General features: G+C 39.0%; 1 protein-coding gene across 2 annotated transcripts in view; it reads left to right on the forward strand.

Moving 5' to 3' along the window:
* Nucleotides 1-23,567, forward strand: part of LOC120514894 (CD276 antigen homolog) — a 47,393-nt gene extending 23,826 nt beyond the window's left edge. The window contains exons 3-5 of one of the 2 annotated variants that reach the window (XM_039735528.1): nt 566-877; nt 17,819-17,860; nt 22,979-23,567. In XM_039735528.1, coding sequence (XP_039591462.1) covers nt 566-877; nt 17,819-17,860; nt 22,979-23,124 — 500 coding nt within the window. In that variant the 3' untranslated portion in view covers nt 23,125-23,567. The remainder of the gene's footprint in view (nt 1-565; nt 878-17,818; nt 17,861-22,978) is intronic. The other variant, XM_039735536.1, reaches the window with a different exon arrangement.
* Nucleotides 23,568-23,781: the final 214 nt, after the last annotated feature.

The following is a 23,781-nucleotide window of genomic DNA, read 5'->3' on the forward strand; positions in this document are numbered from 1 at the left end:
ATATACAAAGATTATTATACAGTAGATCCTTTTGGTATTTTTTTCCTGATTTTTGGAATCATTCCTTCTACGTTGTTAACTAGTTTTTAGCCTAAACACCTGTAATTCTCTATATGGCTGTAACCTCTGAGGATCTTATCCTTGATGGTATGCTCTAGTGCACAAATGTTTTCTGAACTTGGTTGCCAGATTCACTACCTCTATAAATTACGCATCAGTAAAAACCTTGAAGCCATTACTGATGATACTACTGGTTCAGTTAATCCAAAGTGACATAGTTAAAAGAAATGCAGATTTAGTAATTCCAGCCTGTGTCTTGTACTGCTGCTTTAGATTCTGGGTTCAATATTTAGGCAGAACACCCTGAACAGAGTGACATTCTTGTTGTTGATTCTTGTGTGTTCATGTTCTCTTTTAAAGTGAGGTAAAAAGGTGATATAAAATATTGCTTACATTATGTATGTTTTTGAGTAAACACTGAAAATTAAGTTTACCTTTCTAAAACATATAAACAAATAACTAGAAAAATGTTTCCATATTAATTATTTTATTTTATTTTTTTAAGTGGTGTCGGAAGATATTGTTGAAAATTCTGGAAGAAATGTGCTCCTTCCTTGCATTTTCCAACCATCAACTTTACCGACTTCATTTTCTTTGGTATGGAAAAAATTGCCAAGCACCAATATACTTTTTTACGAAAATGGAAAAACTGATGTGATGGATGAATATGCAGGACGTGTTCACTTGAATGAAAATGAAATACCTCAGGGAAATCTTTCACTTGTCTTGTCAAATATTCAAAAATCAGATGAAGGGGAATATACTTGTTACATACTTGAAAGTGCACGTTCACTGGATATCAAGCTTTTTGTTAAAGGTAAGTGGTAAAATTTAAAAATAAACTGTTTTGCCCATTACATATAAATCACAAAGAGTTAGTTGGGCTAATGTCTGGATAAACATCAAAATTAGATCTAAAGCAGAAGAATTTGTGTGGTAGTCAAAGCCTTTGGATAGTATTGTTTTATTCGGTGAGTATAGAAAAGAATCGACCCCACACTTAAGAATATTCACATTTTGTTGTTTTGCAGACTCAAATGAAGACACACACAAAAAAATGTCTCCAGCTGTATGTACTCAGTGCAGGTTATAACAGCCATGTGAAAGATATAACAGCAACAGTTCAGAAAAAAAAATAAAAAAAAAACAGAATCACTAAGATGATTAAAGGACCACCTCCATGTCATTACTTTGTGGAACCCCGTTTTGCTTTGATTCCAGCCATGAGTCTGTTAGGATTCTTCTCTACCAACTTTGCCCACCTAGACCGTGTCATATTTGCTCCCTCGTCTTTACAGAACTACTCAGATCGTCAGATTGGATGGTGACCGCTGCTGGACTGCAGTCTTCAAGTCACACCACGGATTTTCAGTCGGGTTAAAGTCTGGGCTCTGACAAGGCCACACAAAGACATTCACCTTTTTCTCCTTCAGGCAATGTGTGGTCCATTTTGCTGTGTACTTTGGGTTATTGTCATGTGTTAAGGTGAACCTTCTTCCCATCAACAACTTTCTGGCAGAGTTAGCAGTTTTCCTCAAGAATTTGTCACTATTTTGCCCCATCCACTTGTCCTTTTGTCTCGGCAAGTGCCTCAGTCCCTGCCACAGAGAAACCCCCATAACAGGATGCTGCCCCCTCCATGCTTTGTGTTCTTTGGATGGCAAGCTGTATTTGTGGTGAGGACAAATAGTTTGGTTTTGGTCTCATCTGGCAATAACACCTTTTTCCATTTAGGCCTCAGAATCTTCAAGTTGTGTTTTTGGCAAAGCTCAGTCGACACTTGATGTGAGGAGTGGCTTTTTTCTTGCAAGCTTCCCTTACAAGCCACATTTGTGGAGCATCAGTAATATCATTGTCACCTGCACACAATGGCCACTATTTGCTTTAAAGTTGCCATCAGCAACCTGGTAGTTTCCTCCTTGTTCTTCCTCCAGTTTGGAAGGACAACCTGATCCATTTAGGGTCCTAGTAGTGCCTAATGCTTTCCACTTGATTGTGGATTTTACCGAACTCCTAGGGATTGATAATGCCTTTGAAATTTTTGGTCCCATCTTCTGATTTGCGTCTGTCCACAGTTTTATCCCTGAGATCTTTTCACAGTGCCTGGCCACACATAGTTGACTGTTTGCTTTCAGTTGCCCTTCCAATGACTAGAATACTCCAAGAGTAGCCGAATGAATCAGAATGACTAGAATGGATCACAGGTGGAAGAAAATTAGCTTGGTGTGCAATGGAGAAGGTGATTACTTACACCTCATTGAGTTTGCAAGGATTTTTTAGGAGGCGAGTTTATTTTTTTATTTTTTACTTATTTTTTTTTCGGAACTGTTGCTGTTATATTTTTTAATTGGCTGTTATAAGTTGCATTGAGTACACACAGCTGGAGAATTATTTTTTGTGTGTGTCTTCATTTCAGTCTGCAATGCAACAAAATGTGAAAATTTTGAAGGCAGGTGATTCTTTTATATTCCCACTATAAATATGACTGTTTGAACATAACAGATGTATTTGGTGTTAAGTAGGAATGCTTTGTGGGCCTGCACCAAATTAACATCATTCTGGACCAAAATCTATAAATGCCTTTTTAGACAGCCTTGGTGTCCCAATCCCTCCTAATCCACTAACAGCTGTGTTTGGTGGGCTCACAGAGGGGCTTAAAGTGGAGAAGGACAAACAAACTGCAATGGCCTTTACTACACTATTGGCACGCAGACTTATCCTGCTCAACTGGAAGAATCCTAACTCTCCTCTTTTAAGTCAGTGGGTAACTGATGTTATATAGTATCTGAAATTGGAAAAAATCTAATTCTCACTTAGAGGATCTGTGCAGAACTTTTTCAAAACCTGGCAGGATCTAATCGATAACATTTTAGAATAAGCATTTAAAGCACTGAGGAAGCAGTTTCTTTTCCCTTTCTTCTTCTATTTTATTTATTTATTTATCCTACTATTAAAGTATTGCTCCAACCAGTGAATTTTCCAAATGAAAGAAACAGAACACAGAATAAGAACAAACATTTTTCTTACTGACATGTTATTGTAAGTTCCTCTATTGTGGATTCTGTGTGGTGTGGCGTTTCAGATGGGCTGAAATAGACTTTGTTGTGGCATCTGAAGTGGACTTTCCAATTCTACGTCTTTTTTTTCGGTGGCATTAGTATATTAGCGAAAAGCTGGACAGTTATAATGTGTTACATGGTATTACGTGTGGAACATGAACCACAGTGAGATGAATTTACGGTAAAACGATGAATTTCAATCCCTCAGAAAGCAAACAAATAGGAGCAGTCAATCAGAAAGAGCAATACTGAAATCATACTGTCAGTCGGAAAGGGAGCAAATAGCACTACAAATACAGAAAACCAGTGAGAAAGAGTTGCACTGAAACCGTAGTGGGAAAAATGGCGGGGAGGGGTGCTGTGTTTGTAAGAAGTGTCTGTGTTGAAGCGAGATGCTATCTAATGGATGTTGGTGATGGTAAATACAGAGAGAAGTGACATACAATTGGTGCTGCGTTTGGGGAAAATGGAGGGGGAAGGATGCTGTCTTTTTAAGGTGAGTCTCTGTTCAAACGTGATTGCATATAACGGACGCTGGCGAATGAAATACAGCACAATTAGTGCGTGTGGGAGTGTGACGTGCAGGAACGCGGGTGTATCAGCCGGTCCCCTGTGGTAAAGAGCGATGCACAGCGGGTAAAGGATGTTGTCTTTTTAAGTATAGACATATATAGGTAGACACTGCATTCACTGTGTTGCGAAGTCGACACAATACGTCAGTGCGTCAGCCTTATTGTGAGTGGCAAAAGTGCCATTTAAACTAGTACAGGTAGACGTGGAAACCAGGTTTTCAGATGAAAAAGCAATAATATTTAAAACAGTATCGTTTATATACAAGAAATTTTGGCGAATCATTGAAATGCAATTATTTATATCCATTTATACACTAATAATGGCAATTATTAAATAATAAAAATTATTATTATTAAATAATTCCTCCATTAAAAGTAACATTTCTCGCACTGCCTTCTTTCATCCCCGAAACATTTCTAGACTTCGTCCTGTTCTTACGCAACACAGTACTGAAGTATTGGTCGATGCCCAAGTCACCTCATGTGTAGATTACTGTAATACTATTCTATCTGGCATCCCACAAAAACTTGTCCATCACTTACAACTTCTTCAAAATTCTGCTGCCAGGATAATATCCTGCTGTTCTAAATCCACTGAATATATTACACCTATTCTCTCTCTACTTCACTGGCTCCCTGTTAACTACAGAATACAATACACAATGCCGCTCTTAATATTTAAGATTCTCCTCAACCTCACTGATCTCCTCCAGACTTACACTCCTCTCGCTCACTCAGAGTGTCATCTGCAGCTGGAGTTTCTGTACCACACATCAAACTCTGTGCTATGGGAGCTCGAGCGTTTCTCATAGTACTCGGCAACTTGGGAATTCTCTTCCATCTCCTATTCGTGCAGCACTATCACTGCGTGTGTGAGTGTGATGTGCAGAAACTTGGGTGTGTTAGCCGGTCATGCGTACTGGGTCGTTCACTTTTTACATCTATACAGCAGTTCCTCTTCACACACGGAGACCAAAGCCGCCGCTAGATGGTGCCGCGGTGACCGTCTGTTACAGTGTGCGGCCATCTTAAGGATGGGGACGTGTGTCGAACGTGGTGTCGGTGAAAAGGTGCCCAACACTTGATCATGAACATTTTTCCCAACCAAACCAACCCCATGACCTTCTCCTGGTCACAATGGAGCCCCATGCCCAGTTTGGTGTTGATCGGACGCCCGGTGCAGAATTGTATGGCGGACAAACAAACATACACACATACATACATCGACTCTGCTTTATATATTAGACTAGCAAAATACCCGCGCTTCGCAGTGGAGAAGTAGTGTGTTAAAGAAGTTATGAAAAAGAAAAGCAAACATTTTAAAAATAACGTAAGATGATTGTTAATGTAATTGTTTTGTTATTGATATGAGTGTTGTTGTCATATCTATCTATTTATATATATATATTTATATATATCTGTATATATATATATATAGCAAAATACCTACATTGGCAGCGGAGAAGTAAAAAGAAAAGGAAACATTTTAATAATAACGTAACATGATTGACAATGTAATTGTTTTGTCATTGTCATGAGTGTTGTTGGCATATATATATATATATACACACACACAGACACATATATAAACATATATATAAATATATATATATATATATATATACACATCTATACACATATATATATACAGTTATATATATACATATACACACATACATATATACATATATACACATACTGTATATATACACACACATATATACATACTGTATATACAACATATACAAATCTACATATATATATATATCTACATATATATATATATTAGGTGGGACTCGATTAAAAAATTAATCCAATTAATTAGAGGCTGTGTAAGAATTAATCTTGATTAATCGTATGTAATCGCACACGAATTTGCCCCAAATCGCAAATGTTTTTTTTTTTAATTTAAAACGGTTTTAGTGGGCGACAGAATCAAATAATAGACATGGACATGAATATTGTAAACTGAAGCTGTTTTAATTTCTGAAAAAAAGCCTTTAAACTGCATTTGAATTCAAAACAGAAACAAAAATATCATCCCTGGTTAAAATTGGGCAGACTTAAAAATAAAGTGGTAGTTTAAGTACTTTAAGTACATTTTCAGAATAGTATTGTCTTTAAATAATAATAACCAAAATTTCAACATAAAGTGCAGTTTTTCTTCTTAAAAAATAAGTCAGAAACATAAAAGGTAATTTGACCAGCTTACTCTTTAAACTCTGAGTAACATTAGCCAAAATTATTTTGTACATTAGGCTAAAACAGTGTGATCATTGAACATTTTGTAATTAGATGTATTTAGAATTACTAACGGTCACGGAAGTCCAATGATCCCCAGTAAGAGCCACAAAGTCCGCTTTCTGTAATGCATCTAATTTTGCTTGCTTTTCAGTGTGCACAAAACCATGCTTTTATCAAGGCTTCGGGTAGTCGAAATGATCAGTCGTAAGAACGCGCTTTATTCCGACTCTAACATTTTTGTAGCTGTGATGTGTGCATCAGTGTAATGGATGTACCAGGAAATCATGCATTGACAAAAGTTCCCGCTTGCTTGGAATTGAAAGTGTGATTAAATGCTTATTTTTAACGCGTTATGGAGTACATGCATCAAGCTTCTCAGCTGTGCTTGTGCTAAGAAAGGAAAAATTTTAAAAATAACGTAACATGATTCTGCGTTAACCTAATATTTTTTCATACGTCCCAAACCAAGGAGATGCTAAGGTAAAATGAATCGGTAGCGCGTACATAGTCAGTACATCCCTCTCGGGAATCGAACCTCAATGTCGGCGTTAGAGGCTTAAGACTCTACAATTGCGCCACAGCGTGTGGCTTGTCTATGCTAAAGTATGTATTGTAGATCGGGGTATATATATACATTTATATATATACCCGTGTACCGAGTGGAGAAGTAGAAGTTATGAAAAGAAAAGGGAACATTTTAAAAATAACGTAACATGATTGTCAATATACAGTAATTGTTTTGTGAGTGTTATTGAATGTTGCTGTCATCAAGGATTTGATTATCATTATTTCTTTCAATCAGGCTCGTATTTGTAGGATGTGTTCAAGTTACATTCCGTGTTTGTCAATCGTTGTAAAGATAAGAGGTTTCATTCATCGATTAGTTCCTTACTGCATCAATAAACAGCTCGTCTTCCTTTTATCTGTGATGTGACAAACTGCATGCACGGGTTTTTTTACACTGTCTTCCTTTAGCAGGACATTCACTTTTTCCACCGTGTGCTTTGTTTCCGCAGTAGCTGCACTTATGAATATGATTGTATGTATAAGACGCCTCATATTTTTTGCTGCCTTCTCAATTGTGTAATTCGGTTTTTGTTCAGCACTCTTTGGAACTGTTGCTTTTTGTCTGCGCATTGCGTCAGTTCACGTGAGCCGCTTGGTGTTCTTGCATCGAAGGTTCCCAGCTGTACTGGTGCCATCTCGTGTAATGTCAGCTAAGACCCGGCACTTAAAAGTTTCTCTCGCAGTTTCTATGAGTTTGTGCCAAACACCACCCTGACCATCTCATCTTTTACCGGCAGTGTTTGTATTGGATTGCCGCTGATGGACGGCCTTATATGGGCAGGCACTAAATTACAAACGCTAGTGGCAGCCTGTCTATGAACTTAATTTAATATAAACTTACGGTTCACGCCGTGCTTTGTTTCCGCAGTAGCTGTACTTATGAATATGCTTGTATGCATCATTTGCTTCATAATGTTTTTCTGCCTTCTCAATTGTGAAATGGCGTTTTGTGCTGATCGCTGTTTGGAGTTCTTCCTTGTTATCTACGTACTTACGTAGGAGGCGTGATGATGTCACACGAAACTCCCCCCACGGCCATCTTCAACTCAAGACTCCATTAGATTATATGGGGAAAAATAGCTTCCAGTTATGACCCTTATGTGTAGAATTTCGAAATGAAACCTGCCCAACTTTTGTAAGTAAGCTGTAAGGAATAAGCCTGCCAAATTTCAGCCTTCTACCTACACAGGAAGTTGGAGAATTAGTGATGAGTCAGTGAGTGAGTCAGTGAGTCAGTGAGTGAGTGAGGGCTTTGCCTTTTATTAGTATAGATTTATTTATTTATCCTACTATTAAAGTTTTGCTCTGTTGGCCTAGCTCTCTTTCTCATGGTGTGGGTGTTCGTTTGATTTGAAAGTATTTTTGTAAAATTTGACTTGCTTGTATGGAATGTTATTTGATTTTAATAAATTCAATAAAATGTTATAAAAGTAATGTTCCATACACCATCAGCTGTTATGTCAGCATTTGGCACATGTTAGTAAAGAGTGACATAGTTCAGGTGTTCTCTTCTTTTATACTGAAGTAGCTGCTTCAATTTAGTATTTCATGTCGTTTACACCCATGTCTGCCTTGCTCATCACTAATCGTTGGTTTTAGGATATAATTTAAGGAGTAAATGCCACAGGAAAAGGTGAATTACAAAGAACAAAATGGTAAGAGAAGAAAAAGACTAAATAAACTCATTTAGAAGTAAGTCTGAACCATTTATGTGTTAAACTTGTTGGTATGAAAACCCACAGCCACAGTGGAACCTCAGGACTGAACCTGGGAATCCCAATGTACAGTATATGTGTATTCTTAATGTATTCATAGAGAAGTTTAGTAGATTAACGTAGAGGCAGGGCAAATAAGAATTGCATCCAATGCAGAAATATAAGGTCATATTTTGGATCACTATGGATCATTATGGTTACAGTGCCAATATAAGGCTCGAGCAGGCCTTTGACCACCCTCTTTACTTATTACCCTGCCCTGTTTTGTAGCTAAGCTTTTTATTGATTAGGTGACTGATTGAAATCAGCCTATACTGCATAATGCATTTTAATGTACATCTCTTTTGACTAAGAATCAATTAATTATAAACCTACACACCAAAATTGTCACTACTATACTACTACTACTACTACTACTCTTTTTTTTTACTATAAAAGTTAATTTACTACAAGTCTCTCCTCCACAATGACCTCCAGGATGTCCACAATGCATCCCAGACATGAGCCTGCCCTTTTAATTAGCTTGTTGATTCGGTGGTCCTCTCTCTTGAAGTGACGCTTTTGGCCCAGCACGCCACACTGGCCATCATAGAGTTATAGAAGATGTAAAGGATGTAACTTCATTCATTACAGGAACACAGTCTCCTAAGAATAAAGAGCCTGATTTGTCCTTTCTACTATGGTTTCTCTTTGTTTTGAGACCAGTCCAGTCTATCGTTGATGCAGACCCTCAAGTACTTGTAGGAGTGGGCCACTTCTGCATCCACTTCCTGAACAGTGACTGGACATGGAGACTCTTTGGTGTGGCAAAAGTCAGTAAGCAGTTCCTTCTTTTTGCTGATGTTGAGTTGCAGAGTTCTACTCCTGGTTTCTCTCCACTGTCTCATTTCCCTTATCAATACCCCCTAATAGTTCAGATTTACCCTTTTCTACATTAACAAAGGCTGTGTTCGGTTTCTGCCTTCTAAGCTGTTTTCTGTATTGTCTAAAGACTTGAGCCCCCTTTCTGCACCAAAGGAAATAATATTGCAGGTCCTTTCATGTTAAAAATAAGACAGAGTGGCCTTGGTTGCTTTGCTAGTGCCCTGAACATATGATAGCCAAGAAGAATTAAAATGCACAACAAGAAGAGACCAAGGTGAAAGATAAGGACCTGAAGAATGTTAACCCCTCTGTCTACGTCTTCAAAGCAATCTGGTGGAAAATAATACACAATGGAAAGACAAAATGTATTCTATCCATTAGAAAACAGTGTAAACAAGTAGGATTAAGCATAATGCAGATGCAATAAGGAGACTGGGGTTCATGTCCTGGGAGCTCCCTGTGTCCATGTTTGTTTCACTTTGGTATTGTTAAATGGACTTGTGTGTGTGTGTATGTGTGTGTCCACACTGTGGTGTACTGGCATCCTTTTTAGGTGTTACTCTTGCCTTGTGCCCAGTGATTGCTGGGATAGGCTCCAGCTGCTCCAGAACCGTGCCCAGATAAGCAGGTTAAGAAAATGGATGGACAGATGGATGAATAATGGTTACATGTTTTTGAAAAAGGCTAACATAGAATGTCAAATGCAGAAAAACCTGCTGTGGAGAGAGAATGAGAACGCGACTTCTGACCAAGACTCAACAAATTATAAACACAGTCTCTCATGAGCCAAGCTCCACGGTATTCAAGGGAAGGCATTGCCTGTCTTCTCCTTAGCTGTGATGTGTATTTAATTGGCAAAGTATCTTTTAACTGAAGGTGAAGTTTTGTTCTCTAGTATATTGCATGATATTTATATTGCCTAATTAAAACACAGTTAGGTGATACTTGAGTTCTTGTCAGTCATTGACCATTCTGGGTACTGAGATACGTGCCTTTGCAAAAGTGGGGTAAAAGTATATCATATATTCAGGCCAACGAGTCCAAGAGGGATGGATGGATGTCTGTGTGAATGCTTACAAGGATTTAGAGGGGCTGTGGTAGAGTAAAGGCAGCCCAGATGGCATTATCTAGATGGCAAGAGGAGGCCCATAATGTGACTTGTTTATTCCTGATTAAAATCAAAAGAACGTTTTCTTCAATAATAATACAGGACCTTAACAGAAGAAGACAGTCCACAACTACAGTACTTCAAGTTGCAACCGCTTTGATTTCATAGACATTTGCAAAGAGTCAGGGGCATGGCAGAGTTAAGAAAAGTCCTGTAGTAAAATACATAAAGGAACACCGTAGGCCACATTTGGTGATGGGACACAGCATCACTGCGTGCCATTGTGGCAAAACAAGGATAATTAAAGGACATAGAACCTTAGTGACTATGATTTAGCTTGGAAAGAGGACTACTTAATTGCAAAAAGTGCTCATTTAAAATTTAAAACAAAGCAGATTTATTTTTCTTTAAACCATTTCTAAGGTAACTTTGATTAGCAATTACATTTTTATTTTATAGTAAGGCTATGTGATGACCACAGTTACATGTTGATTATGTCCCTTTTTGAAATGTGATGCTCCAAATTATTGTAAATTTTTACCATTGGCACTATATATGCGCCCAACCCGACACAGACTGACAACGAAGGCACATTAAAATCAACCAAAATAGTTTACTTTTCGTCGGCTGTGGGGCACGTCTTCCCCATGACCCACAGGCAGTGCACAGTCCTAAAGCACACCAACAAAACACAATTAAAGCACACTCTTCACCACCACTCCTTTCGGCAAGCATTGTCCTCCTCCTCCTCCCGACTCCGGCTCCCTCAGTGGCTGCTGGCTCCTTTTATAGTCCACCCGGAAGCGCTCCAGGTGCTTTATTGCCGAGTTCCAGCTGCACTTCCAAGTGTGGCGAAAACACTGCCCATAAGAGCTCAGGAGTCCCAGCTGCAGCACCCCCTGGTGGCACCTGCGGGGTCACCGCTCCAACCCAGTAGGGGTTGCCATCTAGCATCCAGGGGGAGGCATTGAATAGCCCATGGTTGCTCCCCCTGAACATATAACGAAGGGGTCTCCACCACACTATATAAATTATAAACACACAGAAAATGGATGCATGCATCCAGAATAGGAAACTTATGGACATCTAATGATTGCAGCATACAAATTTTATTGAAAGTAATAATTTTATCCAAGTGACTGATGAAAAAAATACATTCAATGGATTTAACAATAGCTCTAATACTGCCAAGTCTTTGTTTTTGTGTTTTTTAAGTTATAGAGTAAAGCTACTTCTTTATATATGTGGAAGGAAAAAACAAATAAAAAAAATATTCAATATTTTTTGGGCAACACGCACAATAATTTAACTCTAAATTTGCAATGTTTGAATTAGTGTTCTTTGAATGGCAGCCCATTCAGGGCTGGTCCCTGCAGAGAATCTGGAGGTGCCTGGGCTCACACTGATCCTCCCAACCCTCAAGTTAGATTGAACAACTTTAATAAAAGTCCATGTCTGGATGTATTCTTTAGAGAATTCCTGAAGAGCTGCATGAAAACAGAAAAGAGAACCATTAATTAGGGGGATTGTTAAAGGTTAGTCATTCGTGAGTGGTCATTTCTTCTTTTGCTAAATGTTTTTTCCTCTACCAACACTAACACCTCTGCAGACTTATCACATGTCTGTTTCCGATTAGGGCAGAATCTAATAAATGTATCACATTGCTTGGCTTCTCTTTTGGTAAAAGAGTCATGTGAACGTGTGGTCAAAAGTGAAACATGCACATTCCGAGAAACATTTCGCTATATTTCTTTTTTTAAAAAGCTTGTTTTTCTGAAGAAGAAGCCAATTGTGAGAGCCATTCACATTTTGATTCTGCATTTCATATTAAAGTAGAAGAATAAATATCTCACAGCCATTATACTGCATTTAAAGTGTACAAAAAGAAAAGCCTGGAACCCTCCAGTTAACCCATAGCTATTTAATCGCTCCAAATGACAAGCTTTCCATTGATAGATGATACCCATTTCATGATATAGACAGGCCCCTCAATCAAGCCAAGAGCAGAACTCAGAATATCCCCCTGTTAGAGGAATCCCATTAATGAAATCCCTAATTCTAATGTGCCCTAACACTCTTGTCTCTCCTACAGGTCATTAAACAGAATTGCTCCATTTCCATCAACCTCCTTCCACAAACTTGTTTCCACACCATCAGAAGGACAATTCAGTACCACCAATATAAACATAAAAAAATCGCATTTTTATACACCTGACTCACCATTCCAAATAAGTCTCTCTCAATATCACAGCCTGTCTTTGAGTTTAAAATTAACACAGTGCATGGTACTATGCAGGCAATGCTGTGCCATCACAACTTAAAGTCAGCAGCTCACAGTTGGTAATACAAAAAAGGGTAACAGTTTCACAAGAGAGGGCATTTACTTATTAAAGTATAAAGCCTTAAAGTCACCACAAAGCTACGTAAGATGCCAAAACAAATACAGTGCCTTCATAAAATATTCAACCGTCCTCAATTTTTTCTCATTTTTGCGATAGCTTTGTGTTAAAATTGTTTAAATTCCTTTTTCTTTACACATCAAGCAACAGTCAATACTCCAGTAGTGAAAACAGAATTTTAAGAATTTTTGCAAATTTAAAAAAAAAAACTGAAAGCTTACATTGACACAAGTACAGTATTGAGACCCTTTGCTATGACTCTTAGAATTTGTCTCAGGTGCATCTGATTTTTATTGGTGCTTGTTTTGTTTTGGTACAGTAATATATTGCTCTACTTTCCCCTATTGTATTATTAATATGTAGCCTTTGTCAGAATGCCTCTAATCTCACAGACTTACCACTGTTTATAAGGTATTGTAGTATATAACTTCTCCCCACCTACCCTACTACATCTATAACCTCAGGCAATTAGGTGTAGTAAAAGACAAGCAGGAGTTAAGTTACAACTTAAATAATGTATTATTGATAATATTCATAAATAATACCAACAACAACAACATTTATTTATATAGCACATTTTCATACAAAATAGTAGCTCAAAGTGCTTTACATAATAAAGAATAGAAAAATAAAAGACACAATAAGAAAACAAAATAAATCAACATTAATTAACATAGAATAAGAATAAGGTCAGATGGCCAGGGTGGACAGAAAAAACAAAAAAAAACTCCAAAGGCTAGAGAAAAAAATAAAATCTGTAGGGGTTCCAGACCAAGAGACCGCCCAGTCCCCTCTGGGCAATCTACCTAACATAAGTCAAACAGTCCTCTTTGTATTTAAATACAGTCAACAATCACCCCTAAGCTTTTTACTTCCGTCTTGACTTTTAATCATAATGTATCCAGTTTATTTCTAATAGCCTCATTGTATCCATTATTGCTAATCACTAAGATTTCAGTTTTCTCTTTATTTAACTTGAGAAAGTTACTATTCATCCATTCAGAGATACAAGTCAGACATTGTGTTAGTGAATCAAGAGAATCAGGGTCATCAGGTGCTATTGATAAATACAGCTGTGTGTCATCAGCATAGCTGTGGTAGCTCACATTGTGCCCCGAGATAATCTGACCTAACGGAAGCATGTAGATTGAGAATAACAGCGGACCCAGGATAGAGCCTTGTGGAACACCATATAGAATATCATGTGTCTTCGAGTTGTAATTACCACAACTAACAACGAATTTTCTCCCTGTCAGGTAGGATTCAAACCAATATAATAATAATATGCAAAGTACATTTGAATATCGGCAACCATACAACCTGATAAATGGTGATGTGTAGTTTCAGGTGGCACACAGACTTGTTAGTTACTTAAAAATGTCTCTAGCTAAGGCGTCATTGGTGGTGAGCTTTCTTCAGAACAGGCCGCATGCCTGTCTCAATATAGCTGTCGAGCTGTGCTCTTCATTGTGTTGTTCTTTTCAGATCATGGTGTGTGAGATGATCCTTCATCATTTGGTAAAAGAGAGAGAGTGAGGTTAAGCAAGCAAATTTGTAGATTTTCTCTCCAACCCCTAGAGCCAATAGGGTATTGTGGTACTTAAAGGCTTTTGATACAAGCCAATTCCAAACAGCCATACTTCAGACCAATGGGGAAATACAACATCTTAAAACCTGCCACCAAAACCATGTTAAGGTAAAACTTGGCAGTTATGCAGCCTGGCTTTCTTATGGGGGTTGAGAGACTTCAGAGAAACATTTACGAAACTGGTTTTAGGCACTTCCCCCCAACACTATTGTAAAATTCACTTTCCTGAATTAGTCCTGGGGTGTTTAGGGGGTGATAGGTTGTAAACATGAATGCTTCTCACTAATGTAACACTAATATTCCATTGCTTTGCCTAAGTTACAAATGAAGACATACAAAATATTTATCAACTTGCATGCAAAATCTCACATCACAACAGAGATCATTGAGATGGTTCTACTCCTTGCTTGGAGTCCACCAGTAGTCACTTCAATTAATAGAACAGGTTAAGAGAGGCACACACCTGTCTATAGAAGGTCCACCAGTTGAGCAAAAACCAAGCCATGAGGTCTAAGGAATTGTCTGCACAGCTCAGAGACAGGATTGTATTGAAGCACAGATCTGGGGAGAGCAGCAAAAGATTTTTGCAGCAAGGTTCCCAAGATCACAGTAACCTCCATAATTTTTAAATGAAATAACTATAGAACAACCACAACTTTTTGTAGAGCTGACTGTTCAACCAAACTTAACAATTGGGGGAGAAGTGCCTTAGTAAGAAAGGTAACCAGGAACTCGATGGTCACTCTAGCTGAGCTCTAGATAACCATTGTGAATAAAGGAGAAACTTTCAGAAGGACAAATATCACTGCAACACTCCACCAATTGGGGCTTTATGGAACACATGAAAGCCTGTTTGGAATCCAGCAGAAAGACATTCCCAGATTATGAGAAACAAGATTCTCTCGTCTGATGAAACCAAAATTGAAATATTTGGCATCAATTTTAAGTGTCACATCTGGAGGAAACCAGACACTGCTCATCACCTGTGGAATATCATTCTAAAGGTGAAGCATGTTGGTGGCAGTATCATTGCCTGAACTATATCCATTTGTACAGTATATGCATACCACTGGTTTTCATATGAACTATATTAATTTGCATGCGTATATCACTGGTTCCAGTGTGTTTGTTGTTGGTTTTGGTTTTCACTCAAATGCTTTTAGTTTATGAATGAACCATATTGGCTTGCGTTCATATACTTCTGGTTTGCTGGTCTAGCAGTGGATTTGTGTATGCACTATATTTGTTTCATGCACGCATTATACTGGTTCCATATAGGTAACATGTCAGTTTTGTGCTTAAACTCTATTAGTTTTATGTGTGCACTAGGTCGATTACGTGTCAGAATTGCACTGCTTCTATGTGTGTACTGTAAGGGATGGCCGGCAGCTCAACCCGACCGGGATGCCACAAGGATGGAAGGATGGGGGAAGGCAGCTATGTTTGGACACTGCCTCCCCCAAAGCCCTAGATGGCAGCTTCCCTACAGCTTAACAGTGCCCGAAATTCCTGCAGGACTTTGGAGTTCGGTATTGCAGCTCTGCTGGGTACCATGGGCTCCGCCAGGGGACACTGTGAGGAGACCTTGGGACTCTTATTTCCACATAGTCCAGAAGTACTATCAAGTCACGAGGATGGGAGTCCAGCAGTACTTCCGGGCTAATGAGAAACTCAAGTTCTCCATCTGACCCAGAAGTGCTGGCAAGTCACATGGATGGAAGGACAGAAGCGCTTATGGGTCGGACCATATACAAAGGACTGCTGAAAACCCAGCAAGCGAGCCAGAGTCGGAGCTGGGAGGTAGTAGAGCAATGCTTGAGTAGAGGAGGGTAGTGTGATAGAGAGAAAGGAGGTATTGTGAGAGGAAGATCTGTATTTGTGCTTGTGTTACATTTTGGAGGTATTTATAATTAAAAAAAAGTTCATTATTTGAACCCGGGACTGTTCAAATGTGTTCATGTTGGAGTTTGGGGTTAACTGATGCCCTGGGTTTATCACAATACATATGTACTTCATGTACAAAACATACTGGTTATGTGTACGCACCCTGGTGCAACTTTGTTTATGAACTATGTGAACTAAAGTGGTGATCAAAACTAAGGCAACAATTTATGACTTCCTAAATTTCAAAATCACTGCTTATACCAATTTGAATTATCTTAATTGGAACAGAAGAGCAGTTTTTGTTAAGTATATTTCGTAATTTTTAAATATATTCTGAAGCACAATATACAAAACTGATCAAAATTAGAGAACCCTCTCAAGTCATTGGTGTTATTCTGGCACCTGGTGCTAATGTCCTTAATTATCTGACAAGTCCAGTTTATTTGGCAGCATCCTAATTACTTTGCAAGATGGCAAAGCGCGCCAAGGTAACTGAAACCCTCCGACAGCAGGTTGTCCAGATAAAGGCCAATGGCCTAACCCTTTCAACCATTGCAAGAGAAGTAAATCTTCCCAAGTCTGTGATTTCTAGAATATTATAGCTTTACAATGACACTAATTCATTTAAGTCCCCTAAAAACGCTGCTCATCCATGTAACACAAATGCACAAGAGGACAAGAAAATACATAGACTCTCAAAGGGGAGCTGGCATTGCTCGCCAATTCAGTGCTGGATCTGCCTCAGTGTATGGTGTCTTGCCATTTAAGACCATTTGAACTGAAAGTCGACTCTGCAGTGACCAAGCCTCTTATCAGCAGAAAGAATCAAAAGGCTCCCTTATTAAGGAGCATTTTGTGTGGATGGAGAACTGGTCCAGGGATCACTTTAGTGAGGAGAGCACGCTAAATTAATTTGGGTCCAATAGAAAACATTATGTTCAAGGTCAAACTAGAGAAAGACTGTACCCAAAATGCATAACAAAGTCAATTAAATTTGGAGGAGGAAGTGTCATGGTTTGAGGGATGTTTTTTTCTGCAGCAGGAGTTGGGCCTCTAATACAGCCACATGACTGCAAATGATTATTAGAACCTCTTTCCCTGTGAAGCAGGTAACGCAGTTCCCTGAAGCTAACAACACTGAAATAATGAAATGGCCAGCCCAGAGTCCAGATCTAAACCCGATCGATACTCACTAGAAAATCCTTGGAGACAAAGTTATGGCTACGAAATCCTCTACAGTTACCGAACTGGGGAAGAGTCGGGAAGAAGAGTGGACCAAGATCAAACCAGAGCAGTACAAGAAATGAGTGATGACCTGCAGGCACAGATGTGCTCAAGTCATTCAAAGCAAGGGACCTCTAAATGACCTACTAATTACTGAAAGCCTCAAAAGATTTTAGTCGTGATCTTTCTTTCTGCTACAATGGTTACTGTTCTCTAACTTTGATCACTATGTTTTCAGCAAAATATAGGTTTTTGTTAAAGTGCCTTGGTTATTTTATAAATCATGCTATTACAACCGTGATATACCCACAGCTAATATTCCTTCAAATTTTGATTAATGAATATTAACAATATTTCAGAAAAAGCAGGAGTTCATAAATTGTTCCCTAATCTTGATCACCACTCTGTATTGGTTGTTCAAGTGATCTTGGGAAGGACAGGAAACAGGAACTTCAGGGCTGGCAGAGTCATGGAGTATGAAGAGAAGCAGGTAGGAAAAGGATCTGTGTTAAAAAAATTGTTACTTTTTAACAGAATCTACCTTTGGGTCTGAGATGAAGGAAAGGCTGAAGTTAGGTATGTATTTGGCTGTCTTCTTATTCGCTTCCTGGTTCATGCTTGCTTGCAACCTTGAACTGTTTTTTTTTTTTCTTTTCATCACGGCTTTTGCAAACCAGTTACTTTTACTAAATGCAAAATATTTTGCATTTACGACTGACTTCTTTATTCAACATAGAGTACAACATTTAAATACTAATGGTTACATTTCTTATACAGAGTGCCCTGCACAGACAGGTGAAGTGACCTGCTCATGAACACACAGTGGCAGTATCAAGACTTCAACCCAGAACCACAAGGTTGAAAGTGCAAAGCCTTAACCATCACACCACAATGCTTGCACATCTACAATGTATACTGTATATCAGGGCTATTCAATTACAAATTCAGTTGGGCCAGATTGTCAAACCAAGAAGGTTAGCTGGGCCAGTCATTTTAGGGGCAAAGCAGCTCGTAATGACAAATTTTAAAACCAACACAAACAAATTTATTGAAAAACATAAGGTTTATTTGTTGTTTCTCTTTAAACTTTGGTCAGTTTGCAGAGCAAAAGGTGCATACAAAAAGAGCTGAATTAACAGAATCTGAGGTAGCCCCTATTTTTTCCACTTACAAAAGAAAAAAACTGACCTAGGCTACATATCTGACCTATCTGATCACAAAGTGCATAAAACAAAATAGTGCACAGTAGTAGGCTATTAGAAATAACATTGTTTCCTTTTGAAACAAAATAAACAACTTGCACACATTTGACCCAGGAACATCTCAAAGTGCATAAAATAAAAAGTGCACAGTATTCACAACTATAACAACACTGAGGGAACATATTTTAAATCACCATGTGTGATTAGGCATGCCTCTGTTACACATCCCACATTATATTGATGTATTGTAGGCTACAGTTACCCTGCTGACTTAGTGGGAGAAGTGACATTTTTGTTTTGAACGAGAGCAGTGACTTTAGGCTCGTAATTGTCAAGTTGTCAATGCACAAGGCATTGGTGGAGAGTATGGTCAGTCAGGGAGCAACGAGGTTGCTTTTATGGAGTTCATGTGTGAAAAACTTGACTCACATGTATATGTTGATCCAAACATACTGAGCATGACGATCGCTACTTTCTTAATGTTAGGGAACTGATGTGCGTTGACATCAGTCCAAAACATTGCAGGCCCGTTAGTGGAAAGCTCCTGTGCCATGGTTACAGATGACTGCATGTCAACAAGTTCGAGTGTGAATTTCCCCTCGTCAATGGAAGGGACCAGTTTCTTAGCTCTGGCGGATAAGTCCCCTTCTATTGCAACAGTGAACGGTCTCTGACAAAACGGCCAACTCTGTGGGCAGATCAAGTCCATCCAATCGACCAGCAAAGTTATTTTTCAACATCGCAATGAAATCTGTCATCACATCCGTGATTTGTGCGGGGTATGAGATGCATTTGCGGAGTGTCGGAAAATGCAGCATTCGCCTGTGCTCAAATCATTTGTGAAAAGGTCCAGTTTAACTTGGAATGCGCATCTGTTCCACAAGGTCGATGACAGTTTTGTCTCTGCCTTGTAGTCCCAAATTGAGATCGTTCAGGTGTTTGAATATGTCGCTCAGAAAGCAGGCATCGGCCATGAAGTTGTCGTCCAGTATGCGACTCAAGTGCGTTTCTGCCTTTTTGTTTGCTGCCCGGGGAGGAAAGTTATGATCTCTTCTCTGAGACCGCAGAAACGCTCCAGTGCTTTGCCTTTGGACAGCCACCTCACGTCATTATGCAAAAGAAGGTCGTGGTGCTCAGCAGACATTTCTGACAGCAGCATGCGGAATAAGCGGTGTTGGAGGCTTGATGTGGAGCGAATAAAATTAATTATAGCCATAACGCTGTCCATTGTCGTTTTGAGCACCCCGCTTAGTTTTGCACAACACCGCCTGATGCACAATGCAGTGTAAGGAGATCAACTGAGGTGCAACAGCGGACCAACGTGCTGCCAAACCATTCACTTTCCCTGTCATGGACGGAGCCCCATCTGTCACAAGCATGCACACACGCTTCATATCCAGACCACTGTCTTTAAAAAAGGCGGAAATTTTCCCAAAGACTATATCGCCAGTTGTGTGTCCTTCTAACGGCAGTAGGCGAGCAGCTCCTCTCGGAAGCATTTGCCATCAAAAAACGGACATATATGCACAACTGAGCAGTATCAGTTTTGTCTGTGGACTCATCTACTGCTATAGACATAGTATCAGCTTTCATCAGGTCTCCTAACAGCGTTTCATACACATCTGCAGCAAGAATTTCAACCCTACGAATGTTTGAAGTATCTGACAGGGGTACGTTTTTTATAGCAGATACCACGCTCATTTTAATTTTATCGTCATTTATCACCTCATCCACGACAGCCAGCATACAGTCCTTCACGGTTTCAGAGTCTGTGAATGGCCTTTTCTTTTTTGCCAGTATCCAGGAAACACGAAGGGATGCTGCAGTAGCTCTCTTGGGCTGTGAATGACCGCACCATGGTAGTACTGCTCGGTTGTAAGATGCAATCAAACTCTGCACTTTTGCAGCCCTCTCTTGAGATCCCTCTGGAAAATTGGTGCGAAAAGTGTGGTGTTTCTCAACATGATGCCTCCGCACATTGTAATCTTTAAATACTCCAACGCACTCATTACAAATTAAACACATCGGTTTGGCGTTTGGATGTGGCGGTAAAATAAACAAGTATTTGTCAGTCCAGGCAGGGTTAAACTTACGGTTTTCATTGGCAATTTTACGTTTCAGTGTTGAGAAAGACATATTGATAGTAATCTAAGCTACTACCGCACGCTCTGCATTGTTTGCGTGTTGCAGGCTACGTAATTTACGTAGGAATGTGCGTTTTGGCGGGACCATAGACATAATAAATACTTTATATTTATATTAATATATACTATATATTTATATTAATATAATATATATATATTTATATTAAATAACAATTTATATTAATTTATTATCTATGGGCGGAACCACGGGCTGGGCCACTCGGAGGTTGTTTCTGGGCCGCATGTGGCCCGCGGGCCGCCAATTGAATAGCCCTGCTGTATATTGTGTATATAAATGGGTCCATTCAATGAAAAGCTAAATATACCACATTTTGGACCTTGAAGGGTGAGTTACTTCATCTTGGGCCACCTTACCTTTCACAGCTTTGTGACAAGACAGATGCCTTTGTTGAATTAAAGATGACTTTTAACATTTTCGACCCATATACGTCCAAAATGTAGAATGTTTATTTTTTCAAATAATGGATCAGTTTGTAATGATATTGATTAATGTACATGTACATGCTGCACAATATTTTGCCTTGTTAAAATAGACTAGAAAGCTGGTTTGTGAATAAGCAGCTGAATGCAAGCATACACTGGCTGTAGCTAGGAGTGAATAAAACTCCAGCTGAATGCGTAAACATATTCAATACAGTGATCATTTTAGAATTAAGGGAAATACTGGTAAAAATAATTACCACCAAGCCCTATCACAAATATGTGTGGTACAGTGGTGTGCAAAAACATTCAATCTCCTTGAAAGTCATCCTATTTTTCTGCATGACAAAAGATTTGTCCACATATTTATCCATTCAGCATTTTTAATGAGAACTCTTATGCTGTAACAATACAGTTCCAAAGTCCAAATAAACAAATAAATATTGACACAAACCAATATTGTTAATTTGAATGAAATCACTATTGCACACAAACCGATAGGAAAGACTCATAAACCAATAGCATTCACAAGTAAACCAATAGATCCATCCATCCATTATCCAACCCGCTATATCCTAACTAAAGGGTCATAGGGGTCTGCTGGAGCCAATCCCAGCCAACATATTGCACAAGGCAGGAAACAAACCCCAGGCAGGGCGCCAGCCCACCGCAGGGCACACACACATATACACATCTCCCCAGGGACAATTTAGGGTTGCCAAAGCACCTAACCTACATGTCTTTGGACTGTGGAAGGAAACCAGAGCACCTGGAGGAAACCCACGCAGACACTGGGAGAACATGTAAACTCCATGCAGGGAACCCAAGGTCTCCTAACTGCAAGGCAGCAGCGCTACCACTGCGCCACCCTAAACCAATAGATTACACACAAAAACATATGATTTATGGTCTGTATCAGCCAATCATATGGCAACAGCATGATACCTACAATCCTACAGGTGCAGGTGAGGAGATTTGGCTCATGTTCAGATCAAATATCTGAATAGGGACAAAACTGTGACCTCAGTGATTTCGACCACAGCATGATTGCTGGAGACAGATGGGCTGGTTTGAGTGTTTCCTGAACTGCTGATCTCCTGAAATTTTCACACACAGCAGTCTTGAGTTTACTCAGAGTAGTGTGAAAACAAAAAAAAAATCCAGTGATGTTTGAAACATCTTTTTGATGAGAGAGGTCAGAGAAGAATGGCCAGACTGGTTCACGCTGACAGAAAGGCTACAGTGAATTAGATAACCAACTATGGTGAGAAGAAAAACATCTCAGAATGCTCAATGCATCAAACCTTTAGGCTATGACAGCAGATGACCATGTTGTGTTCCACTCCTCTCCGACAAGAGCAGAAGCCTGAAGCTGCAGTGGGCACAGGCTGACCAAAAGTGGCCGATTGAAGAATGGAAAAATGTAACCTGGTGTGATGAATCTTGATTTCTGCTGAGATGGCGGGGTTCGAATTTGATACCAACATTATGAATCCATTACCTCATGAATCCATGTGTTGTGTCAACAGTCCAGACTGCTACTGGTGGTGTAATGGCATGTGGAGTGTTTTCTTGGCACACACTTTGAGTCCGTTCACACCAATCAGTCATCATTTGAATGCCACAGCCTATCTAAGCATTGTCGCTAACAACGTGCACCCCTTTATTGCCACAAATTTACTCTTATTCTAATGGCAGCAAAAGTATCAGCATGAACAAGTCTGGCTAAAAGCCTACAAACAATGAAATAGGATGAAATGCGCGTCTACCCAGCCCACAAAGATGTGGACATAGCTAGGTTCCATCCCAGTATCCATTGCATATATAAGGATTATATGTGATGCCATACTGTTTCATATTCCAGGCATTATTCTGCAAATAATATTCTTTTTTTTTTTTCACTACAGAACCTGTAACTGAAATGTCTACTGCAGTCACAGAAGATAACAAGGCTTCAGGACGAGGGTCTGGAAACACGGGTGTGAATTTGATCCCACAGAAATTTTCCCCACTTTTTCTTGTTGCAGTACTTTTGTTCCTGTATGGGCACTGACTTCGTAAAAATAAGTGATAAATGAAAATTATTATCTTTGGATAATACTAATTTTCAAAAAATGTGCACTATGAAGTATTTATAAATTGTACAGTATGTAGTATTCCAAGTACTAGTATTAGCTGTTACTTACTGCATAAGCGCTAATGCATTTATGTTAATTAATTATACAGCAGTGTTCCATGATTTATAAGTGTATGTCTTTGTAAACTCAGGCATTGTAACATAGTTATAATGGTAACAGCATCGACTAACTTGTCAATCAGGCATTACTTGAGCCACATTTAATAGGAGTCGCACAGCCTAACATTTTTGTGAAGTATTTAAGTATTACTTGTGATTGTGATGAGAACAGGCCATTCAGCCCAAACAGCTTGTCCATCCTATTCAGTGTATTCACTGAGATTGTACAAGATAACATCATGATCTTTAAGTTGTGATTGCAAAACAGTGATTTCATTGTACCATTCTCAGTATTAATTTTGATCTTGAGAGAGACTCATTTGGAATGGTGAGTCAGGTGCGTAAAAATAAAATCTCAAGGATTTGAAATTTCCTGTCTCAATTTGATTTTATTTAGAACAATCTAAATGTATAGGATAAACAAGATTGTTTTCCAATCTTCTCAAATATAAAACCCTTTTCCTAGTTCTTTTT

This window comes from Polypterus senegalus, chromosome 1, assembly GCF_016835505.1.
Source record: "Polypterus senegalus isolate Bchr_013 chromosome 1, ASM1683550v1, whole genome shotgun sequence".
Classification (NCBI taxonomy): Eukaryota; Metazoa; Chordata; class Cladistia; order Polypteriformes; family Polypteridae; genus Polypterus; species Polypterus senegalus.